Source organism: Bos grunniens, chromosome 10, assembly GCF_055505025.1.
Source record: "Bos grunniens cultivar Pamir isolate PY7600 chromosome 10, Bosgru_T2T1.0, whole genome shotgun sequence".
In the NCBI taxonomy this organism is placed as follows: Eukaryota; Metazoa; Chordata; class Mammalia; order Artiodactyla; family Bovidae; genus Bos; species Bos grunniens.
The window spans coordinates 58868291-58889378 of record NC_141174.1 but is presented as its reverse complement, the minus strand read 5'-3'; the positions used below and the strand labels follow the sequence as shown (position 1 = coordinate 58889378).

Genomic DNA, 21088 nt, shown 5'->3' with positions numbered 1-21088 from the left:
GACCCCATGGACTATAGCCTACCAAGCTCTTCCCTCCATGGGATTCTCCAGGCAAGAGTACTGGAGTGGGTTGCCATTTTCTTCTCCAGGGGATCTTCCCGAACCAGGGATCGAACCCTGGTCTCCTGCATTCCAAGCAGACACTTTAACCTCTGAGCCACCAGGGAAGCCCAGAAGGTATGTCTTAACATACCTTGGTTGAATAGTGTTGTATTAGGAATAATATATGAAATACTAGACACATTCATTAAAAGTAGAAAATATCCACCCGTGTTTTAAAATTATTCTTAAAGTCTTGCCAGTGCAGTGAGACATGAGACAGAAATAAAAAGTTATTGAAAATTGAAAATTGGTGATTGAGTCTTTATAACTTGCAGGCAAAATTGTTTACACTGAATATCTGAGAGAATTTAAAAAGTAAAATTACATGGTTTAATAAACTGGTTAGATATGAGAAGTATCCAAAATCCACCATATAAAATAAATACAAATATTTATTATATACTCTCATGTTATTTCTATGTGTTAGCTGGTTGGTGAAATAACAGAAAAATAAAGTTTGCATTGTCAGGTTAGGGAATGAGAAGAGAGGGCAGCATCATAAAAACTCAGGGAGAAAAAGGTTGTAAGGAGGACTTAAGAGCCTTAGTAAGTGTTGTACATACTGAGGTCAATCAAAGTGAATGCTATGGTTTCTCCTCGTGGTCTTGAGATCACTGGCTTCCTCTGGCAAAGCCACGCTGGTTAGAAGAAGGAAATGGAAGCCAGACCACAGTGGTTGAAGAAGGAATATAATGTAAGATCCAAGACATTTCTTTGAGTTTGATTGTAATGGAAGAAAAAAAGGAGAGGGATTGAGAGTTATGTTGTTATTGCTGCTTTGTCATTTTGTTCATTTATTCCAGAACCCTTCCATATGAGACTGGAAACTTCTCAAAGGCAGGCTCTGCTTTTGAAAGCCCTGCAGTACACAGTACCACCTTGAATGTAGAGACACTCATTGGCTTTATGTTAAATTCATGACTGTGAATGTAAGTTTTAAAACACTTGGCAGTGGGCCAAGTACAGAGTATGTGCCCATGCGTTTTCAGTGATTAGACGAGGCGGGCCTCACTGTGAGATGTGCTGTGCCCTGTCCTGCTGCAGCTCCTCTCCCGTCTGTCTATTCACCAATCTTACCATCTTCATTCACCACCTCCTTCCCTTTGGACTTTCTTTTTTTTTTTTTACAGCTATGAAACCTACGTAGTCGAATATCACGATGCTTCTCCTGTAGGGAGTGTGATGAGGAGCAGAGTTTGGCTTTGGAGTACTCGGAACCAGAGGAATTGCCGAGGACTCGAAGCCCAGCCCTGACCACTAGAGAGCCCACAACACAATGAACAAATTGAACTTCCATAACAATAGAGTCATGCAAGACCGCCGGAGTGTGTGTATTTTCCTTCCTAATGATGAATCTCTGAACATCATCATAAATGTGAGTAGATCCTACTTTAGAAATGTTTAAATGATGATGTTCCACCAGTGACCACATTCAAATTATGACTTGGCTAATGATGAGATCCTCACAGAATGAGACCATTAATAATGCTGGAGAATTGGGGTATTAAGGCTGTCTACACAGGTATAAATTTGAATGATAACTTAAGTTCAGCTGTCTTTACCATTCTCTTGTTTGGTAAAATTAGAGAATATCTGTTACTATATTATATATAGAAAAATAAACACTTTGCTTTTTAAAAAAACTTTTATTGAAATATAATTTTTATGGATATCTGAGTTTGCTTTTTAAATACTTTTGAGTTGTCCCCTACACACATGAAATGGTAATACATAGTTGCTAACTTTTTAACATGCATCTTGATCATTGTTTTGATAGTAGGCCGTAGCCTAAGTCTAGCCAATTTCAAGAATAGGCTGTGTATTTACTCACTAAACTTGCTTATGGTTCATGAGCTGGATGGAGTTAACTCTCTTAGTTAACCTGGACATTGAGGAATATAATACATTTTCTTTTTTGTTTTTACTTTTAAAGTTGAGTTATAATTTACTTACAGCAAAGTATAGGAATATTGAGTGTGCAGCTCTGACTTTTCCCCAGTGTATACATCCAAGTAACCATCATTCAGCTTGAGATATAGTAGATTTCTAGTGCCCCAGAAAGATCTTTTGTGATCCCTCCTAATCAATAATCTCTACCAAAAGATAATATCTATTTCCACTTCTATCACCATAGAGTAATTTTCTTATTTCTGAATTTCATGCAGCTAAAATTATGTGGTGCTCACTTTTATATCTGCTTATATTTTATATACTCAATATTTGGCCTGTGACAGTTATCCATGCTGTTGCATGTGACAGTAATTTTTTTCTTCATTTTTATATTTAATTGTATGAGTATGCCTAATTTCTTCTCCAGCTATTATTGATGGGTATTAGGTTATTTTAAGTTTTGGAGGTATTACAAATAAAACAGTTACGAACATTTTATGTGTATACACATATGTATATGGGCTTCCCAGGTGGCTCAGTGGTAGAAGAATCAGCCTGCCAGTGCAGGAGACATAGGAGACATGGGTTCAACCCGTGGGTCAGGAAGAAACCCTGGAGGAGGAAATGGCAACCCACTCCAGTATTCTTGCCTGGAAAATCCCATAGACGGGGGAGCCTCACGGGCTACTGTCCATGGAGTCATAAGAGTCGAACATGACTTAGCAACTGAGCACACACACATGTATATACATGTCTGGACTTATACCTGGAAGTGGATTGTGAGTCATGATGTATGCACATGTTGAGCTTTGGTAGAGACTGCTGCACAGTTTTATGTGATCGCAGTCATGCCTAGCATTTGTCAACCCCTCCCTGTTGTCAACTTTCATGTTCTTTCTTTGTATTCTGTTGGAATTAAGGAAAAAATTTCCTTAGTTCATGTCTTGAGTTAGTTCTTCTTGCTACTGTATTTTTAACCCAATTGCCACATGAAAAGAAATTTCTAAATGTTATATGGAAACTATATGACATTTAAATAGCTCCATTAAAAATTTAGAGGAAAAGATTCTGCTTATCATAATTATTTTGGTTTCATTCTATCAGTCACCAGAGTTCCTTGATTTACTAATGTAGCCTTGTTTTTGCTTAAAGGAATTGTCTGAGTATCAAACCTGCCTATTGAGTGAATTTTATCAGTCTCTTAGGCAGAATTTCTATTGATTTAGCTCTTCTATACTCAGATTACTCAAAGTTGTTTTGGATGTGTGAAATGATAAACTGTTATTATTCCAGCATTTGGTTTTTAAAACCTAGTTAAAGTTGGCAACATTATCTCTCTTCTTCAGTTTGGGCACTGTCAGAATATATTAAAAGATAATTTACGTGTATACATGAATATGTTGTTTGAGTTCTTTTAACAGTTATATAGAGAAGGTATCAACTAAAATTTTAAAATATACATAAACATATAGTATAAGCACTTAAGAAACTTCTCTCAGTTCCATTTCTGCCTTTCCACCTGGTTGAATATGTATAAATGTGTTCATATGTGTGTACACACAAAAAGTATATGGAACAAAACCTTACTGACCTCAGGTAAGTTAGAAGGAAGACTAGTCTTATTTCATGAGGAATACTAGGAGCTGGCTATAATTTTCTAAGAAATTAATTTATACTGAAATCTCAGTTGAGGAAGATAGTTATGGAGAACTGACAGACAATCCATTTGTTCCTATAGATCAGTGATTTTACAACTTGATGTCTAAAAAATTATCTGGAGAGCTTGATAAATACTCAGACTATTGGACTCCACTCCTTGGAGTTGGTGATCTAATAAGTCTAGGGCGGGACACAGGGATCTATGTTGAAATCCCTACTTCACATCTGCAACCTTGGGCAAAGTAGTTCTTTGCTTTGGTTTCCTCTTCTATAAAGTGAAAATAATCTGCTCTCCTCACAGGGACATTGTGAGCATATACAGACATAAGAGGCTTACTTGCTTACTGCCGTGTCCGGCCTCAGTGAGTGAGCACTTAATAGAGTAGCACTTGTTTTCATTTCTTTGAGCTGTATGCTCCCTCTATTAATGAAACTCAACTTCTGAACACCATGTAGACCTGTTCTTATTCCACGGTCCGTGCATAGCCCTGCCATGTCCAGACTCCTCATTAGCAAGCGAACTGCTGGACCAAAGAAGGGAGGAGGAGGAACTGGGTTAAGTAGCTTGGGGTCCCCTCACTGCTACAAAGCCAACTCAGGGCTGCCAAAAGGCATGTCATTTTCTACAAAGTGTCATTTTTGTCTTCAGAAAATAGCAGTGATGTTTGTAGAGTTGTGGTAGAACAGATTAACTATAACAAAAACTATTTCATTAATGGTCTCCTTTTTAAAAATCATTTCTAAACATTTTTTTTAAATGGAGAAAATCTATTCCCTGAGAAGTGTAATTGATAGAATATTGCCTTTCTGCATGGGGTAAATGTAGTTTTGATCATTTTTGATTTTCCATGAATTGAACAAATAGGGATTGTTCTAAATTATTTTAATCATCAGATAAATATTAAATATGGAAACTTGGAAATTTTTGGAAACAAAGTTATGTTAATGTAGGAGTCACAACATTTTAAGTGATATAAATTGTGGCTAAGAGATTATATCTCTTCACTGAGACGAGAGTGAACAGTTCTTTCTCTGTAGCATATTTTAGACATTCTTGCTCAACAAGCCATTAATATTGAGAATTAGATGCTGTTTTTATTAAAAAGTTCCATACAAAGTATATTTTTAGATAATGCTTTCATTCTTATCCCTAATGCCTCATAGTCTATGGCACCTTTTAAAGTTCCTATTACTCCTGAAGATTAGAGAACTTGAAAAATTTTCAGTCAACTAAAACATAGCCTTCAAGACTCATAATATGCAAATGCAAAAAACTCAAAATTGTTTTCACAGTAGGTAAGACTTCAGAGCCACAGCCTTACTTACTTGCAGTTTTTAAACAAGAACATTGTCTTTCCTTGATAGTTGTTAAAGAGCTTTATTATGCTCCAGATACTTGATTTAAAACTAGCGGAACAATAATAATTATATAGGATGTATGGATGTATGGAGATTATTTGAACAACAGTTATACAGAGGTACAACATATTTTGTATACAGCGTGTGGTTTGGAATTTTTCTTTTAACTTTTTAATCGTATTTTATCCAAAGTACTTTGTATATGACATTTTAAAATACAGTCAAAGCTAAAGATTAAAGTCCTAGACTTGTTTAAGTCTCAAATTTGTAGTATATAGTTCAGTTTTATTTAACCTTAAATACTTTTCCCATTACTTTATCATTTTCTTTATTTAAGCTTATTTATAAAGTGCAGTTTCAGTAATACAGAACTCAAATCCAAAGTCTTTTTAGTGAATGAAAGTGACACTGATTTCCTGTTGGCAAATGTATCCCCTCAGTGGTGTTGGTGGACACGTATTGATACAAATTCTTGAGTGGCACAGTATTAAATGATCTGCTCAGTGGGCCAGAGTACTGTAGTTTGTAGTCATGGACCAGAAGGAAGGTAAGAAACCCACAGGAAATCAGATCCTTGGCTTTCATTCATCAGACATTTACTGAATGCCTGCTGTATATTCTGAGTATAGAATAAGACACTGTCCCGGCTTCACGGAGTTCCTGTTACTTCTAAACAGCTGAAGTGGTGCTATTTGGCCTTACATATATACATTTTGCACTTTCTAGTGGATAAAGTGCTTCAGATTGCATATGTTCCCAGTCCCTTGGTGTGTCTGACTCTTTGCAGTCCCATGGACTGCAGCCCACCAGGCTATTCTGTCCATGGGATTACCCTGGCAAGAACACTGGAGTGGGTTGCCATGCCCTCCCCCAGGGGATCTTCCCAACCCAGGGATCGAACCTGCATCTCCTGCATTGCAGGCAGTTTCTTTACTGCTGAGCCACTGTGAATTAATAGTGAATGTGGAAAAGAGCCATAAACCTATCTTTCTTACTCCAGTTGACATTGTCACCATTCTGAATTGTTTGACTTTCTATTATTAAGAGATCTCAACATGTTTTATTTTCTGAATCTAAGTTATATATTAAAGTATGATAAAAAATCATTAATTCAAAGTTAACTAAGTTAAGATTTGTAATCATTAAAACTGTAACTGGCATGATTATTGAAGAAAGAAGTTGCAAGTTACTAGTACAAATAAGAGGAGAAATGCTACACATAATATAATGAACTGTCAGGTTGCACATATTTTAATAATATTTACATACAAAAATATTATAATACACAAATGAGCAAAGTTCTGAGTTACTGTCTCTGATAGTACTAACTACATGACTTCAGGCTCTCTGGGTTTTCCTTTATATGTCTGTCAAATGAAGAAATTGACCTATATGGTCTCTTAATGTCAATCCTAACACCAATAAGCTTTAGTGATTCTGAGTTCAGCAAGGCAGACTCATTACAATTATGTGTCCCCCAAAATGCTTCATTCAGTATTTGAAAAGTCAATAAAACTGTGTCTTTTAAAGACTGTTTTATCTTTCAGCATGTGACTTTTCAGAATAACTTAACCTTAACTCCATGTTCCAAATTAACATGATTTTATTATTATACTAGGACTCAGAAAAGAACCTGGTTTAGTACTTAAAAGATATGTCAATGAAAGTGATTGATTAAAGTAAATAAAAGCTAGGTATTCACTCATTGTGTGGTACATGAGCATTTTGTTTAAACCACCATGATGAAAACTTTCCTTGTAAAAATACTTGCCAAATTAATAATTTTGATAATTAATAATTTTGATCATTTGATTAGATTATTTTGGTTTCCTTCTGAAATACATATTTATCATGCACTATGGCTATAGAGTAAAGCCTTGTCCATGTGTCCTCAGATTTGTGAGTCTTGTACAAGATTGCACTGGTACTTTATTACCATGTTGTAGAAATTTGTATTGTGATCATCATTACTGAAACAGCTGTAGTGATTTCCATAAACCAACTGTTGTTTTGCTAGTGTCAGCTTGTCCCTTTGGCATATATTTAGGATGCATTACATTGCCTGATTGTGGCTCACTGTTTGGACTTGGCTGAATTATTAAGTTGTGTTTGTTTTATTTTTGTCTTTTTTCCCATAGGTCAAAATTCTGTGTCACCAGTTACTGGTCCAGGTGTGTGACCTACTCAGGCTAAAGGACTGTCACCTCTTTGGACTCAGTGTTATACAAAGTAAGTCTCAGTCCCGTCTCTGATGGAGTTAGCCAACTCTCCCTGAGGAAATGGCATTTTATAGCTGTAACTTAATTGAGCATATTGTTATGTAATTGTGATTGTCAAAGTACTTGTAATCTTGGCTTTTAATCTAGTATTCATATTTTAAACTCAACTGCTGTGTATTTCTTCTATGATTTAGAATTTTAGGTCTTGAATTTATTATGGTTTGAACTCAAAAACTGGTTCCTCTTTACAAGTTTAGATTTTATGCATTTGCTCTTTTGTGTTTTAATGAACCCAACTTGATTTTTGTTTCTTTGCACTATAGGAAATTACCTTGGTTATTTTTGTAATTTAATTTGTTTTGTAATTTTTGACATTAAAAGACATGTAGACATAATAAACCTGACTTTTCTCTATTCCAATTCTCTTACTGTTGAAGATTTAGTATAACAAAGTGATCTATTAATTTACTCTTATTTTCTTTTTTCCTTCCTTTATCCCTTCTCTTTTTTTTCCAGTCAAAACATATAACTCGGAGATAAGGGATCGGTTTCTTCTGTATACTTTACATGGAAAAGATTTTCAAGTAAAGGGCTCCATATAAGCTTTCTCTGCCAGTGACACCTTAGTTAGAGTTAAGTTCCCAGAGTTTAAGTATAGCCATTCCTTAAAACTTTTTTCTTTCAAATCATACTTTAAAATTTCTCTAATTTAGTCTTCTAGATGCCAAAAAACCTTTCAGATCTTTGCTCAGTTTTTCAAGGAAACCTTTTTTGTGAAATGTTGCTCAGTTTTTCAAGAAAACCTTTTTTGTGAAATGTAGCTGTATTTTGTATTTGGATATGAATTATTTTCTACTACTGAAATTGGTTTCAATTTAAAGGTTTATGGTATCTTGAGAATCTGGTTAGTACCATAAAATGCTCAGATCTCCCAGATTGGAAAGTATATCATGATGAGCTGATCAACAAATTCAGCTCCAAAATGTGAGCTGTTTTCATTTATCTAAAAAGACTGCTCTAAAGAGGCCAGAGACCGTGGAGCAGGGAACACGTCAAGAAGAAAGGAACCATCTGTATGTCTTCTTTGGAGAAATGTCTGTTTAGTTCTTTGGCCCATTTTTTGATTGGGTCGTTTATTTTGCTGGAATTGAGCTGCAGGAGTTGCTTGTATATTTTTGAGATTAGTTCTTTGTCAGTTGCTTCATTTGCAAAACCACAATGAGGTACCACTTCACGCCAGTCAGAATGGCTGCTATCCAAAAGTCTACAAGCAATAAGTGCTGGAGAGGGTGTGGAGAAAAGGGAACCCTCTTACACTGTTGGTGGGAATTCAAGCTAGTATAGCCACTATGGAGAACAGTGTGGAGATTCCTTAAAAAACTGGAAATAGAACTGCCTTATGACCCAGCAATCCCACTACTGGGCATACACACTGAGGAAACTAGAATTGAAAGAGACACGTGTACCCCAGTGTTGATTGCAGCACTGTTTATAATAGCCAGGACATGGAAGCAACCTAGATGTCCATCAGCAGACGAATGGATAAGAAAGCTGTGGTGCATATACACAGTGGAGTATTACTCAGCCATTAAAAAGAATACATTTGAATCAGTTCTAATGAGGTGGATGAAACTGGAGCCTATTACACAGAGTGAAGTAAGCCAGAAAGAAAAATACCAATACAGTATACTAATGCATATTTATGGAATTTAGAAAGATGGTAATGATAACCCTGTGTGCGAGACAGCAAAAGAGACAAAGATATATAGAACAATCTGTTGGACTCTGTGGGAGAGGGAGAGGGTGGGATGATTTGGGAGACTGGCATTGAAACATGTATAATATCATATGTGAAACGAATCGCCAGTCCAGGTTCGATCCAGGATACAGGATGCTTGGGGCTGGTGCACTGGGATGACCCAGAGGGATGGTATAGGGAAGGAGGTGGGAGAGGGGTTCAGGATTGGGAACACGTGTACACCCGTGGTGGATTCATGTTGATGTATGGCAAAACCAATACAATATTGTAAAGTAATTAACCTCCAATTAAATAAATTTATATTTTAAAAGAAGAAGAAGAAAGGAACCAACCATTTGCTCTTCAGTTTCTTCCTGTGATAGTGGAAGCAGTAAAAACACAAATGCTCAGCTCCATCTTTATATTAGTACACACCTCAGTCATTCTTTCAAGGAAGAGCCTGGGGGAAATAAGATGCTCTACAGAGTTAATTCTTCTTACTTCAACTACAGGCAGTCTGTTGATCTTTGCTGTTCAGCAAGTCAGTCTCATAAAATCAGTTTTCTTGGTTTTCAAAATAAGAGTTTTTGAGATGTGTTTTTTAGAAGAGAGATTGCAGGATGGTGCAAGAACTTTGGAACAGGCATCAGATGACCTGGTTCTGATTCAGGTTCTACCACTAGCTAGCTGTGTGGCTTTAGACATGTCCCTTGCCTTCTCTCCATTTCAGTTTTCTCTCATGTCAAATAGAAATCACTGCTTCACCTGCTTTGCAGGACTGATGTGTGCTTGAGAAAGTATACAGCTCTGGTCAAACTGCTGGATGGTAGAAACACAGTGGTAGTTTATAAAACTATGCGTGTGCCATCATGGCGAGCAGTCTCAGTTCTATTCATTATGTTGCTTCTTCAGACAGGAACGCAAGCCAAAAACAAATCAGTTTCAACAGGAATGTTGTCTGATCTTGTCCATTTCATGTTTAATTGGTACCATAGTAGAAATGGGAGATGGTTTTAGTTCATGTGATAAATGGATTTTAGTAGCATCTTCTTATCTCTCGGACTTCTTCTTTGCCCCTTTCATCCACGCTGGTTGACTTATTATGACATTCATTGACAAAGAGTGGCTTTACCCTTCCTATTCTAGTCAAATGTTTGACTTGTTCTGTCAAACTGCAGTATTCAGTCATGAGTGACAGTGTGGGCATGTGTTATCCTTGGAGTAGTCAAAGAGACAGAGTTTTCTTCCACAACAAGTACATTTTTATGCAGGACTTTCCATGAGCATGACCCCAGGGTGATGGTTAGAGGAAAAGGAAGGAGTTAAAAAAAAATTTTTTTTTTGAAAACTTTGTACAAGATAGGAATACTTTTCATATGAAATATCTGTCTTTAAAAGAGTCCATTTGGGAAATCTGAAAAATTTTGCACTTTTTACCAGCTAGTTTTCACATGTTTAGATCATTTTTGCATGAGTTAGTTAGCAGTCTTATTTTCTGCTCATCTTAAGAACATCATTCCCTTGAAGAAATATTTTGGCATCCATTCTTGTTTCGCATAAGATTATTTTCTTCTTCCCACAAGATCAACCCCAAAAGCAGCGCAAGTAATGCTTTATCATTTTGACATTCTGGGTTTTATGTGGATAGCGCAGAGAAGGAATAGTATTAGAGACTTCTTTTCACAAAACACATGGGTCAAGCTGCTCACTTGAAAACAAATCGGTTATCATCAGTTTTTTTTAGTTTCTTACATAGCAATTAAGATGCTGTTTCTGCCCTTTTTTATTACTTTGCACTTATGAGATGGATCCTCTGTGAACCAAACAAAAGCATGTTTTTCTAAGACTAACACCACAGTGTTGGAAGTTAAACTATGTTATAATGACCATGGAAACTAAGTAAAAGCAAGAATAGGAATCTAGTATTTCTTCTAAGTGTTAACATTTTCAGTGATACATGTTCTGTATTGCGAAAGCAAAATAATAATGTCATTAATAGCTATCCCACAGAACCTTGTATCTTTTTACGTTTTCGGTTTTCTTGGTGATATGTGACTTTAGAGTACATTCAGAAAGCTTGAGGCTTTTTTTGAAAAACCCATTTCTTTGTATATTCTTTTCTTTAAAAAAAAAATCTATCCTTTATCACCTGGTCTCCTTTTTTTTTTAATGTGCAGATAATGAACACGTGTATATGGAGTTGTCACAAAAGCTTTATAAGTATTGTCCAAAAGAATGGAAGAAAGAGGCCAGCAAGGTACGACAATACGAAGTCACTTGGGTGAGATTATATTTATCAGCAAAATTATTTTGATTTTTAAAAAAGGTTTATTTTAGCTGTTATACATTAGGAAAACATCTTAACACTTTATACAGTAAAGATTTGGAAAGGGATATGAATTATAAGTTCTAAAATATCACATTAGTGAAGGATTAATAGCTTATAACATGTAGCAAAAGATTTTGAACATCTGCTAAAATAGTATTGGACAATAACTTTTCCATAACCTTGGGATAATGTTTTGAAATGAAAATCATGGGAAAAGTATTTGTTCCTCTTCTTTGGCCACATTAGTTGTCAAAACTGACTGTCTAGAAGTTATTAGTCATTTTAAAATCTGCTTTTACTATCTTTACATTGATATTTTATTACTTTATTGAACCCGTGCCTTGTATTTGCATAGGAGAGCATCACTGGGAATTTACCTAGTGTTCTCAAGATTACCCTCACAAAATAGTAATAATCCCCAGTGTGTAATCCTTGATCCTCCAATTTGTATTTAAGAATTCTTGGAGTAAACTGAAGGCTACTTCAAAGCCAACTACAAAGTAAGGAACATGAATGTCTAAATAAACAAACAGCATGTTAGAATTTGGTATGTGGAATGTCAAAGGAACAGGAGAACATTGTAATGAGGAGCAAATGGTCACCACAGGGGACAGAGCTGGGAGAGGAGCTGGATCTCAGCTAGAACTTTCCACTGGCATTTATTTTTATCTTCCCGTATGTTGTCACTGGCATTACAGTGAATGAGTATCAGATAGTGATGATGCTTTATAACTTCCTGTTTCTGCATGGACAACTTTATACCTACTGGAAGCCCCTACTCATTAGAAGTAGATCAAACCTTTCAATGTTTAAAAAGTGTCTTAAAAATGATATTTGTTGTTTTTGAAACCCACTTTTGAAGTAACTAAAAACAGCCTGATTTTTACACGTGTCTTTGTTTAGGGAATTGATCAGTTTGGACCTCCTATGATCATCCACTTCCGTGTGCAGTATTATGTGGAAAATGGTCGATTGATCAGGTATGAGGACAAGGAGAAATTCCAGACCTTTCATTTTCCACAGTACTCATCTTCTAATGTATCAATTAAGTACTTCTGTTTATTGTTTGTCTCCACCTGCTAGAATATAAAACAGCAGGGAGATTTTCTTTTTTAATTAATTTACTTGGCTGCACAGGGTCTTAGTTGCAGCACACAAGCTCTGAGTTTCAGCTTGTGGGATCTTAGTTCCCTGACTAGGGATCAAACCTGGACCCCCTGCATTGGGAGCACAGAGTCTTAACCACTGGACCATCAGAGAAGTCCCAAGAACAGGGTTTTTTTTTTAAAAAAAAAAACACTTTGGCACACACATGTATCTTCAGTCCCTAAAACAGAGGTAACAGTAGACACTCAATACATATTTGTTGAATGAACGAGTTGTTAGACTATCAGTGAAGTTGTTAACAGTATCACAGCTCACATTTTCTCTTCTCTACATTTTCTATAACAGATCAGTCACTGAAAAGGTACTTCCTTTAAGGAAGAACTAGCACTTTTGTGAAAAGAGGAGAGGTTGGTTAATGCATTGTATTCTTTTCGGGTGGTGATGTGAGAAAAGGGACAGCAGCAAGAACTCTGTCCTATACAAATGCATGGGTGTTTATATCGCCTGGTTTTCTTTTCACCTTCGGGGTCTTGCTTCTGTTCTTGGCAGTATCTTTAAAGCTAAGATTACACCCAGTGGAGCTATCCTCTGAGAATCTTAGATGCAGTTCGGCGAGGGCAGGTAACTGATTCCTTTTCTGGAGGTGGGTGCCTGAATACTACTCTGCACATGATACAGACCCAGAAGTCACCAGTTCAGAAGCTCAGATTAACATTTTATATGAGGTTACAGTGCTGGAAGACTTTCAGAGGTGATTTTGTCACCTGGTAGAAATTACTAGAAATGTGAACTCTGTTTTTCACTTATTTTAAAATTTTGAGAAACCCTATGTAAAAGGGACAAAGATACATTTAACTAATGAGTTGTATCTGAGATTTGCTCTTAATATTTATATTATTGCCACATGCAAATTAAAAAGTAAAAAATATGAGCCCATAAAGGATGTTTTTAAAGGCAGAGAAACCTTTTTAGTTATTCTCAGTTAGTATAAAATCTTCACTCAGTGTACTTAATTGGAATGGAATGTGCTAGAAAGAAGAAAAATATAGTATTGAGCCATTAATTAGCCCCCTGGGAATAATGAATGTTTCATTAACCCCTATACTTCTGCCCTTTTCTCCAGTGATTAGCTAGTCCAAACGCTGTGTACTCAGCATTATACAAAGAAGTGCTCTGAAAAGTACTCTGTCCCAAGAGGGAAAAAATTACATAAATGCTTTATTTTTAAATTCTTCATTCTTAAACATGATCTTGGTTAAAATAAACCCATATGTTTTTATTATCATCAACTAATGAGCTATGAATCTCAGGTAAACATTCAACCTAAAATAATAGGGAGGCAAATACTCATTAAATACATAACACAAACACACACATTTTTCCCCCTTGCATTTTTACTTTGATCACAGAGGCGTCCTGTTTGCCTGTGACATTTTTTGGAGCTTGACTGTGTTTTTACCCAGTCAGCACTCTTTAGTGTATTTAATGGGGACTATATTTATTTCTGACCTCAACAGATTGTAATGAGTGCACTATTACTGTTTCCGTTTGTGAGGACTATTATGATTTTGTGGCTGCTGCTGCTGCTGCTTAGCTAAGTCGCTTCAGTCATGTCCGACTCTGTGCGACCCCATAGACGGCAGCCTACCATGCTCCCCAGTCCCTGGGATTCTCAAAGCACGAACACTGGAGTGGGTTGCCATTTCCTTCTCCAATGCATAAAGTGAAAAGTGAAAGTGAAGTCGCTCAGTCACGTCCAACTCTTTGCAACCCCATGGACTGCAGCCGACCAGGCTCCTCTGTCCATGGGATTTCCCAGGCAAGAATACTGGAGTGGGGTGCCATTGCCTTCTCCGGATTTTGTGGCATGTACCTATAAAAACACACCCATAAAGTAACATCTGCTTAATTTTAAAAAAAAAAGGATTTTAAGAGAATTTTCAGTTCATTCACTTTTAGAGGGAAAAAAGCTATAGTCAAGCAAATTTTTTCCAGTACAGCATATAAATAGAAATATTTTTTAAAGGGCCTAATGTATTTGTAATTTGCTCAGATGAAAAACAAAACAAAAAAGGACACATGACATTAAAACCAGGATTGTCCTTATTTATGTTGCGTGTGCAGCATCGTGGTACCAAAGTTATTTTAATACAGACAACGAATGCCTAGGCTTCTCTTCTAATACTTGTTCAATGTAGTATTTATTTACCACATTGGAGTGGCATGATTTAGATCTTGTTTCCATCATCAGAATGAATCAAGTGCTGCAGGCCTCAGGAAATGTTGCTTTTGCAGTCTGGGTCGTCTGGCCTGGGGTCCTGTCTCCCTGAGGCCTGAGGGAAGCAGCCATCAGGCAGCCATCAGGTGTTGACACAGCCTCCCCCTCTTCAGCAAGTGAGGCGGGGGAGGAGGAGGGGACAGAGCAGAAGAGCTCCCGTCCCCAGACGGGCAGCAGGATTTGCGCTCTGTTTACATGCGTTTAGATTGTTCCATCAAAATGTGAGTTCTGCTTTCTTTTGTTTTCCTAGTGACAGAGCAGCAAGATACTATTACTACTGGCACCTGAGAAAACAAGTTCTGCATTCGCAGTGTGTGCTCCGAGAGGAGGCCTACTTCCTGCTGGCAGCCTTTGCGCTGCAGGCTGATCTTGGGAACTTCAAAAGGAATAAGCACTATGGAAAGTACTTTGAGCCCGAGGCTTACTTCCCATCTTGGGTAGGCACTGTTTTCAGATCTAAAGCGTTTGCTCTAGCACATTTCTAGTTCATTGTTCTAGTTCAATAGAGACATATCAACCCCTAAAATGTCTACCCTCTATGTTAGACACATTGCGAGGCGCAATGGTAATGACAAAGAAACTAGTAGCAACCAGAAATAGTCAAGCTACTCATGCAGCTTCAAGAACTGGGAAGCCAGGTGTTGTTTAATGGCCCACACACCCTCCATGACACCCGGGTACACATTTCACACTTGAGAGCGTGGCACACACAGTCTCTCCACCAACTCGACCTGTACGTGGGTAATGAGGAAGAGGATGGCTGTCCATCCTACAGATGCTGGAACTGGGAATTTGTCAGCCTTCTTTTGAGATTTACTCAGCTTTGACTTTCTTATTTACTCTTAATTCAAGCAGCATTTTTCCCCTTCAGAAGGAGAAAAACACTGTTCTTTAAAAAGCGACATCATTCACAACTTTTCCTGTGCTGAGAAAACAAATATAAGTGAACTGCTTGTGCCTTCCACCATCTCCTTCACTATCAAAGGAGGAGCCACCCCCTTCCTTCAGCAAGAAAATACAGGTTATTTGAGCACTGACTGTCTCAGCCATGTTTCCTCCACCATACTCTGCTGATATCACTTCCCGTTCTTCCTCCAGGTCTCTGCTGAGGCATCTCTCTCTCCTGTATCTTCAGCCTCTACTTGAACTAACTCGGTTCACACCTTCCTATCTTCAGAGGAGGAAGGAGGGAGGGAAAGAAGAGCTGCCTATCTCTCCTTCCCTTCTCAGTAAAGCTTCTTGAAAAAGTGATGTGAATTTGATGTTTTAACATCTTTACTTCGACATGTACTCCTCAACCGACATCTATCTGCCTTCTTTCCTCACCAGCCCCTCCACTATGGCATTGTCCTTAGGGCCAGCAGTGACCTTTAAGTTGCCAAATCCAGTGGACACTTTTAACATCTTTTCCTGGGTTTCTCTGCTGTGATTGACACTTAGTCACTCCTATCCCAGGAGACCTCCTCCAAATTGATGCTTTTTACAACCACATATGTGCTGGCACCTCCCAAATCCGCTTCTCTCCCTTATGTCTGTAAGACAGATGTTTACCCATAGGCACCTCAAACTCACAGTGCCCCAGATCAAATTTATCTGCTTCCCACCTCAGTTCTGTGTGTTCCTACCTCTGTGTTCATAACCTCAGCCAGTGGCCCTGGTCACCTAGAAACTTAAGAGTCATTCAGGCTCTTCCTTAACACTCTTCTTTTACCTTGCCCCATCTAGTCAGGAGAACATCCTCTAATATAAACCCTTGATTCCCCAGCACTCAACTTAGGAAATAAAATTCTCTTGTATTTTTGTTGCTGTTAACTTCCTAAACATTACTGCATCCCCACCCCAACCCAGGTCATGACTCCTCCCATTTCCCAGGTGCCAGCTCTCGTCAGCAGTCACCAGTGGACACTTGTCCCTGCTCCAGGTTTTACTTCACAGCTTGCAGAGAAGTCGATTTTGCTTCTGATTTAAACCTTCACCTGCAGAGTGAAAGCCTGAGTGCCAAACATGACCTAGGAACTTCCCAGCTCATGGTCCCTGCCAGATTTTTCACCTTCCTCTCTGGTTGTCCTGCACCTCATGTGTTGTGCTCCAGCAACACTCAGCATTACTGTGTCTCCACAACTCCTGTAGTTTTGCACTTTGGGCCTTTCTGCCTGCAGCTTCTTTAGCTGGTGAGGCACCCTCCCTGTTTTACCTGGCTACTCCTGCTCATTGGCCCAGGTGTGTTCTCTGGATGGACTGTCTAGGTGCCCAGGGCCCTTCCTCTGGACTCAATAAGACCCTGAACAAAAGTATTTTATTTTCAAATATTCTGCTTATCTCTTGCACCCAGTAATCTGAGTGTTTCTTAAGATATCCTAAAGAACAGGTGTAAACTTAACCTTTTCTGTTTCTTCAGCATTTCACATCATGGTGCTCAATACAAGCTTTTGTTCATGGGCTGACTGTGCTTCAGTTGTTGAAGAAAAACCAGAGGGCATCAAGCTATTACATAGCAGTGCCTGTGGGACCAAAAGTAGCCAGTATTTCCATTCTCTAGTTGTCATCAGGTTCTCATGGACTCTTGGTCTTTAAAGCAGAGCTTCCCGATTAGTGTGCCATGGCACCCAGGGTACTGAGACCAGCTTCCTTGACCCTTGTGATCACCAGAACCACCTATTACATATACCTCACTGCCCTTTCAAATACTATTTTCTATGGGTTATTCGACCTGAAAAAGGTTGATAAGCACTGATTTAAATGATCTCCATGAAAAAGGAATCTAGAAAGAAAAAATCTATAACGAGTTATCAGCAAAACTTGATTATTGGCCAATAATTCATCATGTTTAATTCTCCTTAAAATATTCATAGGAAGAAAAATATGTCAATAACTATAAAAACTGATAAAACTAAAAATTCTCTAATTTTTAAATTCTGATCATTTTGAGCACTAAAAATGCTTTTTGTTCACTTTGCATACTTCTTTCCATCTTTTATAATCTTCATGAAGTCAGCTAAGACTTTTAACTTACCAACACCTTTTTTTTGAGCCTGTAGCTACTGGGCACTATATATTTTTGAAATCTGAAAGCTTAGACTACTGTCTGATGAAAACTGAAGTCGCAGTAAATTGTAATGAATATTTGAGTGAAATTGTTTTCTCCTAAGCATTTGAGTAGAGTGTTCTTATCAGCCTCTTATGCAAAAACCAGAAATGTTTCTAAGAATTCCTTGCAGTCCTCTGCCTTCTTTGGATTAACATTGAGAGCCTCCCACTTTGTGGCTGTAATTTTAGAAGAGTTAAGTAGGATCCAGAACCTGAAGATGTGCTAACAGTAGCTGTATTTCATGGTACCAATAATTCTGCAAGTATAAACAATGATGTGGGCAAAATTGTGCAAGTTTGCATGGTTTTTCTTTGTTAGTGATTTTAAAGCCAAGAGAACATATTTTTCCCATTTCTTATGATTTTTCTTCTTAGATATGAAGTACTACAGCTAAACTGACTCTGTACCTTCTAGTATTAGCTTGTTCAGCCTAGTAACGTCACAGATGGTCAAAAGAGTATCAGTGTGAGAATTTCCTGGTGGAAATCAGCCAGTTTCAAGGGCCTATTTTCGGTTCTCGGCCTTTCATCATTTGCGGGGTGAGGGTCGTGTTATACTTGAATCCTTCCAACAAATGTTGCATTGCGCTCCCCTTGTATCCCAACAGGTTGTTTCCAAGAGAGGGAAGGACTACATCCTGAAGCACATTCCAAACATGCACAAAGATCAGTTTGCACTGACAGCTTCTGAGGCTCATCTTAAATATATCAAAGAGGCTGTCCGACTGGATGACGTCGCTGTTCACTACTACAGATTGTATAAGGTACAAAACTGCAGTAAGTCTGCAGCTGTATCTTCTTGATCAGGAGAATTTTTTTTTTTAAGTTTTGGTTGTTTTTAAAATGGGTTTTTAAAAGAATTTTTATTTGAACTGCTGTTTATCATCATAAGTCAGTCTTGGAGTCAGTGATGTTTTTCTTTGGGCCTGGAAGCAGGAGTGAGTCTTTTTCATGGTTCTGATAATTGAGATGACAAGTGGCTGTAAATTGTGCTTTTGATTTTTCAGTGATTATGAAATAGTTATTCTCCTCCTTCCCAAATCTGCATTTCTGCCTTGGGGAGTAATGTTTACTACTTCTTTGATCAGTAATTATTTAATAAGTGAAGCCACACCTGCATTGTATCCATTAGTAATAAGAGCACCACCACAGCAGCTAATGTTTATTGAGTTTTGTATTTATGGAAACACTTCATATCTATCCTTTTTGAAAAAATACTCATAACTCTATAAGATAGGACTGTAATCTTCATTTTACAATCAGGGATACATACCAAAGATCACAAAACTAGTAAAAGACAGGAGTCAACCCATGTCTGCTTACAAGAACCTTTGCGCCTGAATCACTGACTTTCTTGCTGCTCTCACTCTAAGTTTGTTCCTTCTTTTGTCCTGTGTCCTTGTGTTCTGTGTTCTTGTGTCTCTAGCTTCACTTTTCCATTCTGAGTCAGAGGTCACACATCCAAATAATAACTGGGGCGGGTCTTGCGGAGAATCACTGGCAAAAGTATTCACCACATTCTGTCTTCTCTCCCTCTTCTCCGCCACACTCCTCTCCCTATTCCACAAGTATCACTTCCATGGTACGAACCCTTCAATTCCCACCTGAGTATTCAAAGGCATATTTATTCTCCAACCAAATAGGATGAGGTGGTTCAGAGTGTGGTCTGTTGTATCCAGCTTGCTGGGATTAAATCCCAGCTTCAGCCCTTACTGGGTAACCTTAGGCATGTTACTGTGCTTTGGTTTCCCCACAGATAAATGGAGATGGTAACAAACCCAATAAATTCTGAGGTTTATTAAAGACTAAAGGAATTAGTGGGTGAAAAGTGCTGAAAACAGTGCCCAGCACACATTAAGTATGATGTTAAATGTGTTTCTGTTACCACTGTCTTTGTTATTATTAGGTTTGTTATCTCTGCTACACCCTTGTGGTAAGATAAGCATAATTAGGCCATTAGAGACTGGACCACAGATCGGTTATATTGCTGGGTAATTTTCTTGGCTGGTTCAAAAAACTTAAAAAGAGAGCAAAGGATGTTATTTTTTCCCTTTTCATGCCCAAGAGATGCTTTGTTAATGCCCTGTCATCTTTGAAAGGCAAAGACTTCCACAAGATCTCTTCAGTTAAATTCCTAAAAGACTGAGTTCTTGTTTTTCTTTTAAGAGTTCATTGTGACACCTCAACTTATAAGAGAAAATGAAAATTAATGACAGTTTTGACAATAAGTTTATATTTTAAAATGTATTAGAAGTATGAATGATACATTGGAGAGAGTATGGCTTTAGAATCAGATCATCAGTTAGAAACCCTCCGCTGGCACTCACTCTTGCTGGGATCCTGGGGGTCTGTCGCTGCAGTACTGGGCATCTGTTCAGTGGGAATTATCCTATACATGCCACAGGTCAGGAAGGATTCAACAAGATGATGAATCTGAAATGGCCAGATGGCATGCCTGGCACATTAGTGAGTGCTCAGTAAATATTGGTTGCTTTCTATTTGCTACAGAAGCTTTGGTATTTTTAAGAATCCTAGTAAGAATCCTTTAGTAGATAAAGTAGATATCTCTAATTTATCTTTCATGTAAAAATTAATTTTTCAATTTGCTCAAAGTGTGCTACTTTTACATGGCATAAAAATCACTCTGGCCTTCTTAAAACAAGATAAAGCTAACGAACTGAGGTGAAGAAACAGATTTTTTTTCCTTATGGAGAGAATTTTCATTCTTTAAAGAAATTGTGACTGCCATTAAAAGTGCTTCATTTAAGACCTGTTTATAAAATGGAGACAGGAGATAGGAAATTTAAAACAACAGCAACAACAAACCTCTGTACCTCTTGCCCAGTGATACATACCTCATACACACACAACCAGCATTTTTATGAACACAGTCTTATTTCTGGAAGCAATCAGAACAGCCTTGAAAGGGATATTGGCCTAAAGTCATAGTGATGAATTGGTTTCTCCTGTTAAACCTATACTGTATGTGCCTTTCTTGATGTAAAGAATATTAGTGGGGGGGAAAAAAAAAAACAGCCCCAGTAGTGAATATAGGCTCTATCTACTATGCCAGCTGAGGATACATTTTCTAAAAATACTTCTTTTCATGATCATGCAAAAACTGGCACTGAACATAATAAAGAGCTGTACATACTCATTTTTTTAACTGAGAAATCTCATACTGAATATACTTTAGTGACTTAGCAATTTTATTTTCTATTTTGAACTTTACATCATACAACCACTTGTTACAAATAGTGCTTAAAAGCTGTGGCTAAGTACAGTATTTTTCCCTTATACTTGTTGTGGTGTATTTTTTT

General features: G+C 37.6%; 1 protein-coding gene across 7 annotated transcripts in view; it reads left to right on the top strand.

The window, feature by feature from the left end:
- Positions 1-21088, top strand: part of FRMD6 (FERM domain containing 6) — a 267317-nt gene that overhangs the window by 225767 nt on the left and 20462 nt on the right. For 3 of the 7 annotated variants that reach the window (XM_086321532.1, XM_086321531.1, XM_086321530.1), the window contains 6 exons: positions 1233-1477; positions 7149-7239; positions 11145-11248; positions 12200-12276; positions 14932-15118; positions 18377-18532. In XM_086321532.1, the coding sequence (XP_086177658.1) occupies positions 1379-1477; positions 7149-7239; positions 11145-11248; positions 12200-12276; positions 14932-15118; positions 18377-18532 (714 nt within the window). In that variant the 5' untranslated portion in view covers positions 1233-1378. The remainder of the gene's footprint in view (positions 1-1232; positions 1478-7148; positions 7240-11144; positions 11249-12199; positions 12277-14931; positions 15119-18376; positions 18533-21088) is intronic. The other 4 variants (XM_086321534.1, XM_086321533.1, XM_086321537.1 and 1 more) reach the window with 3 other exon arrangements.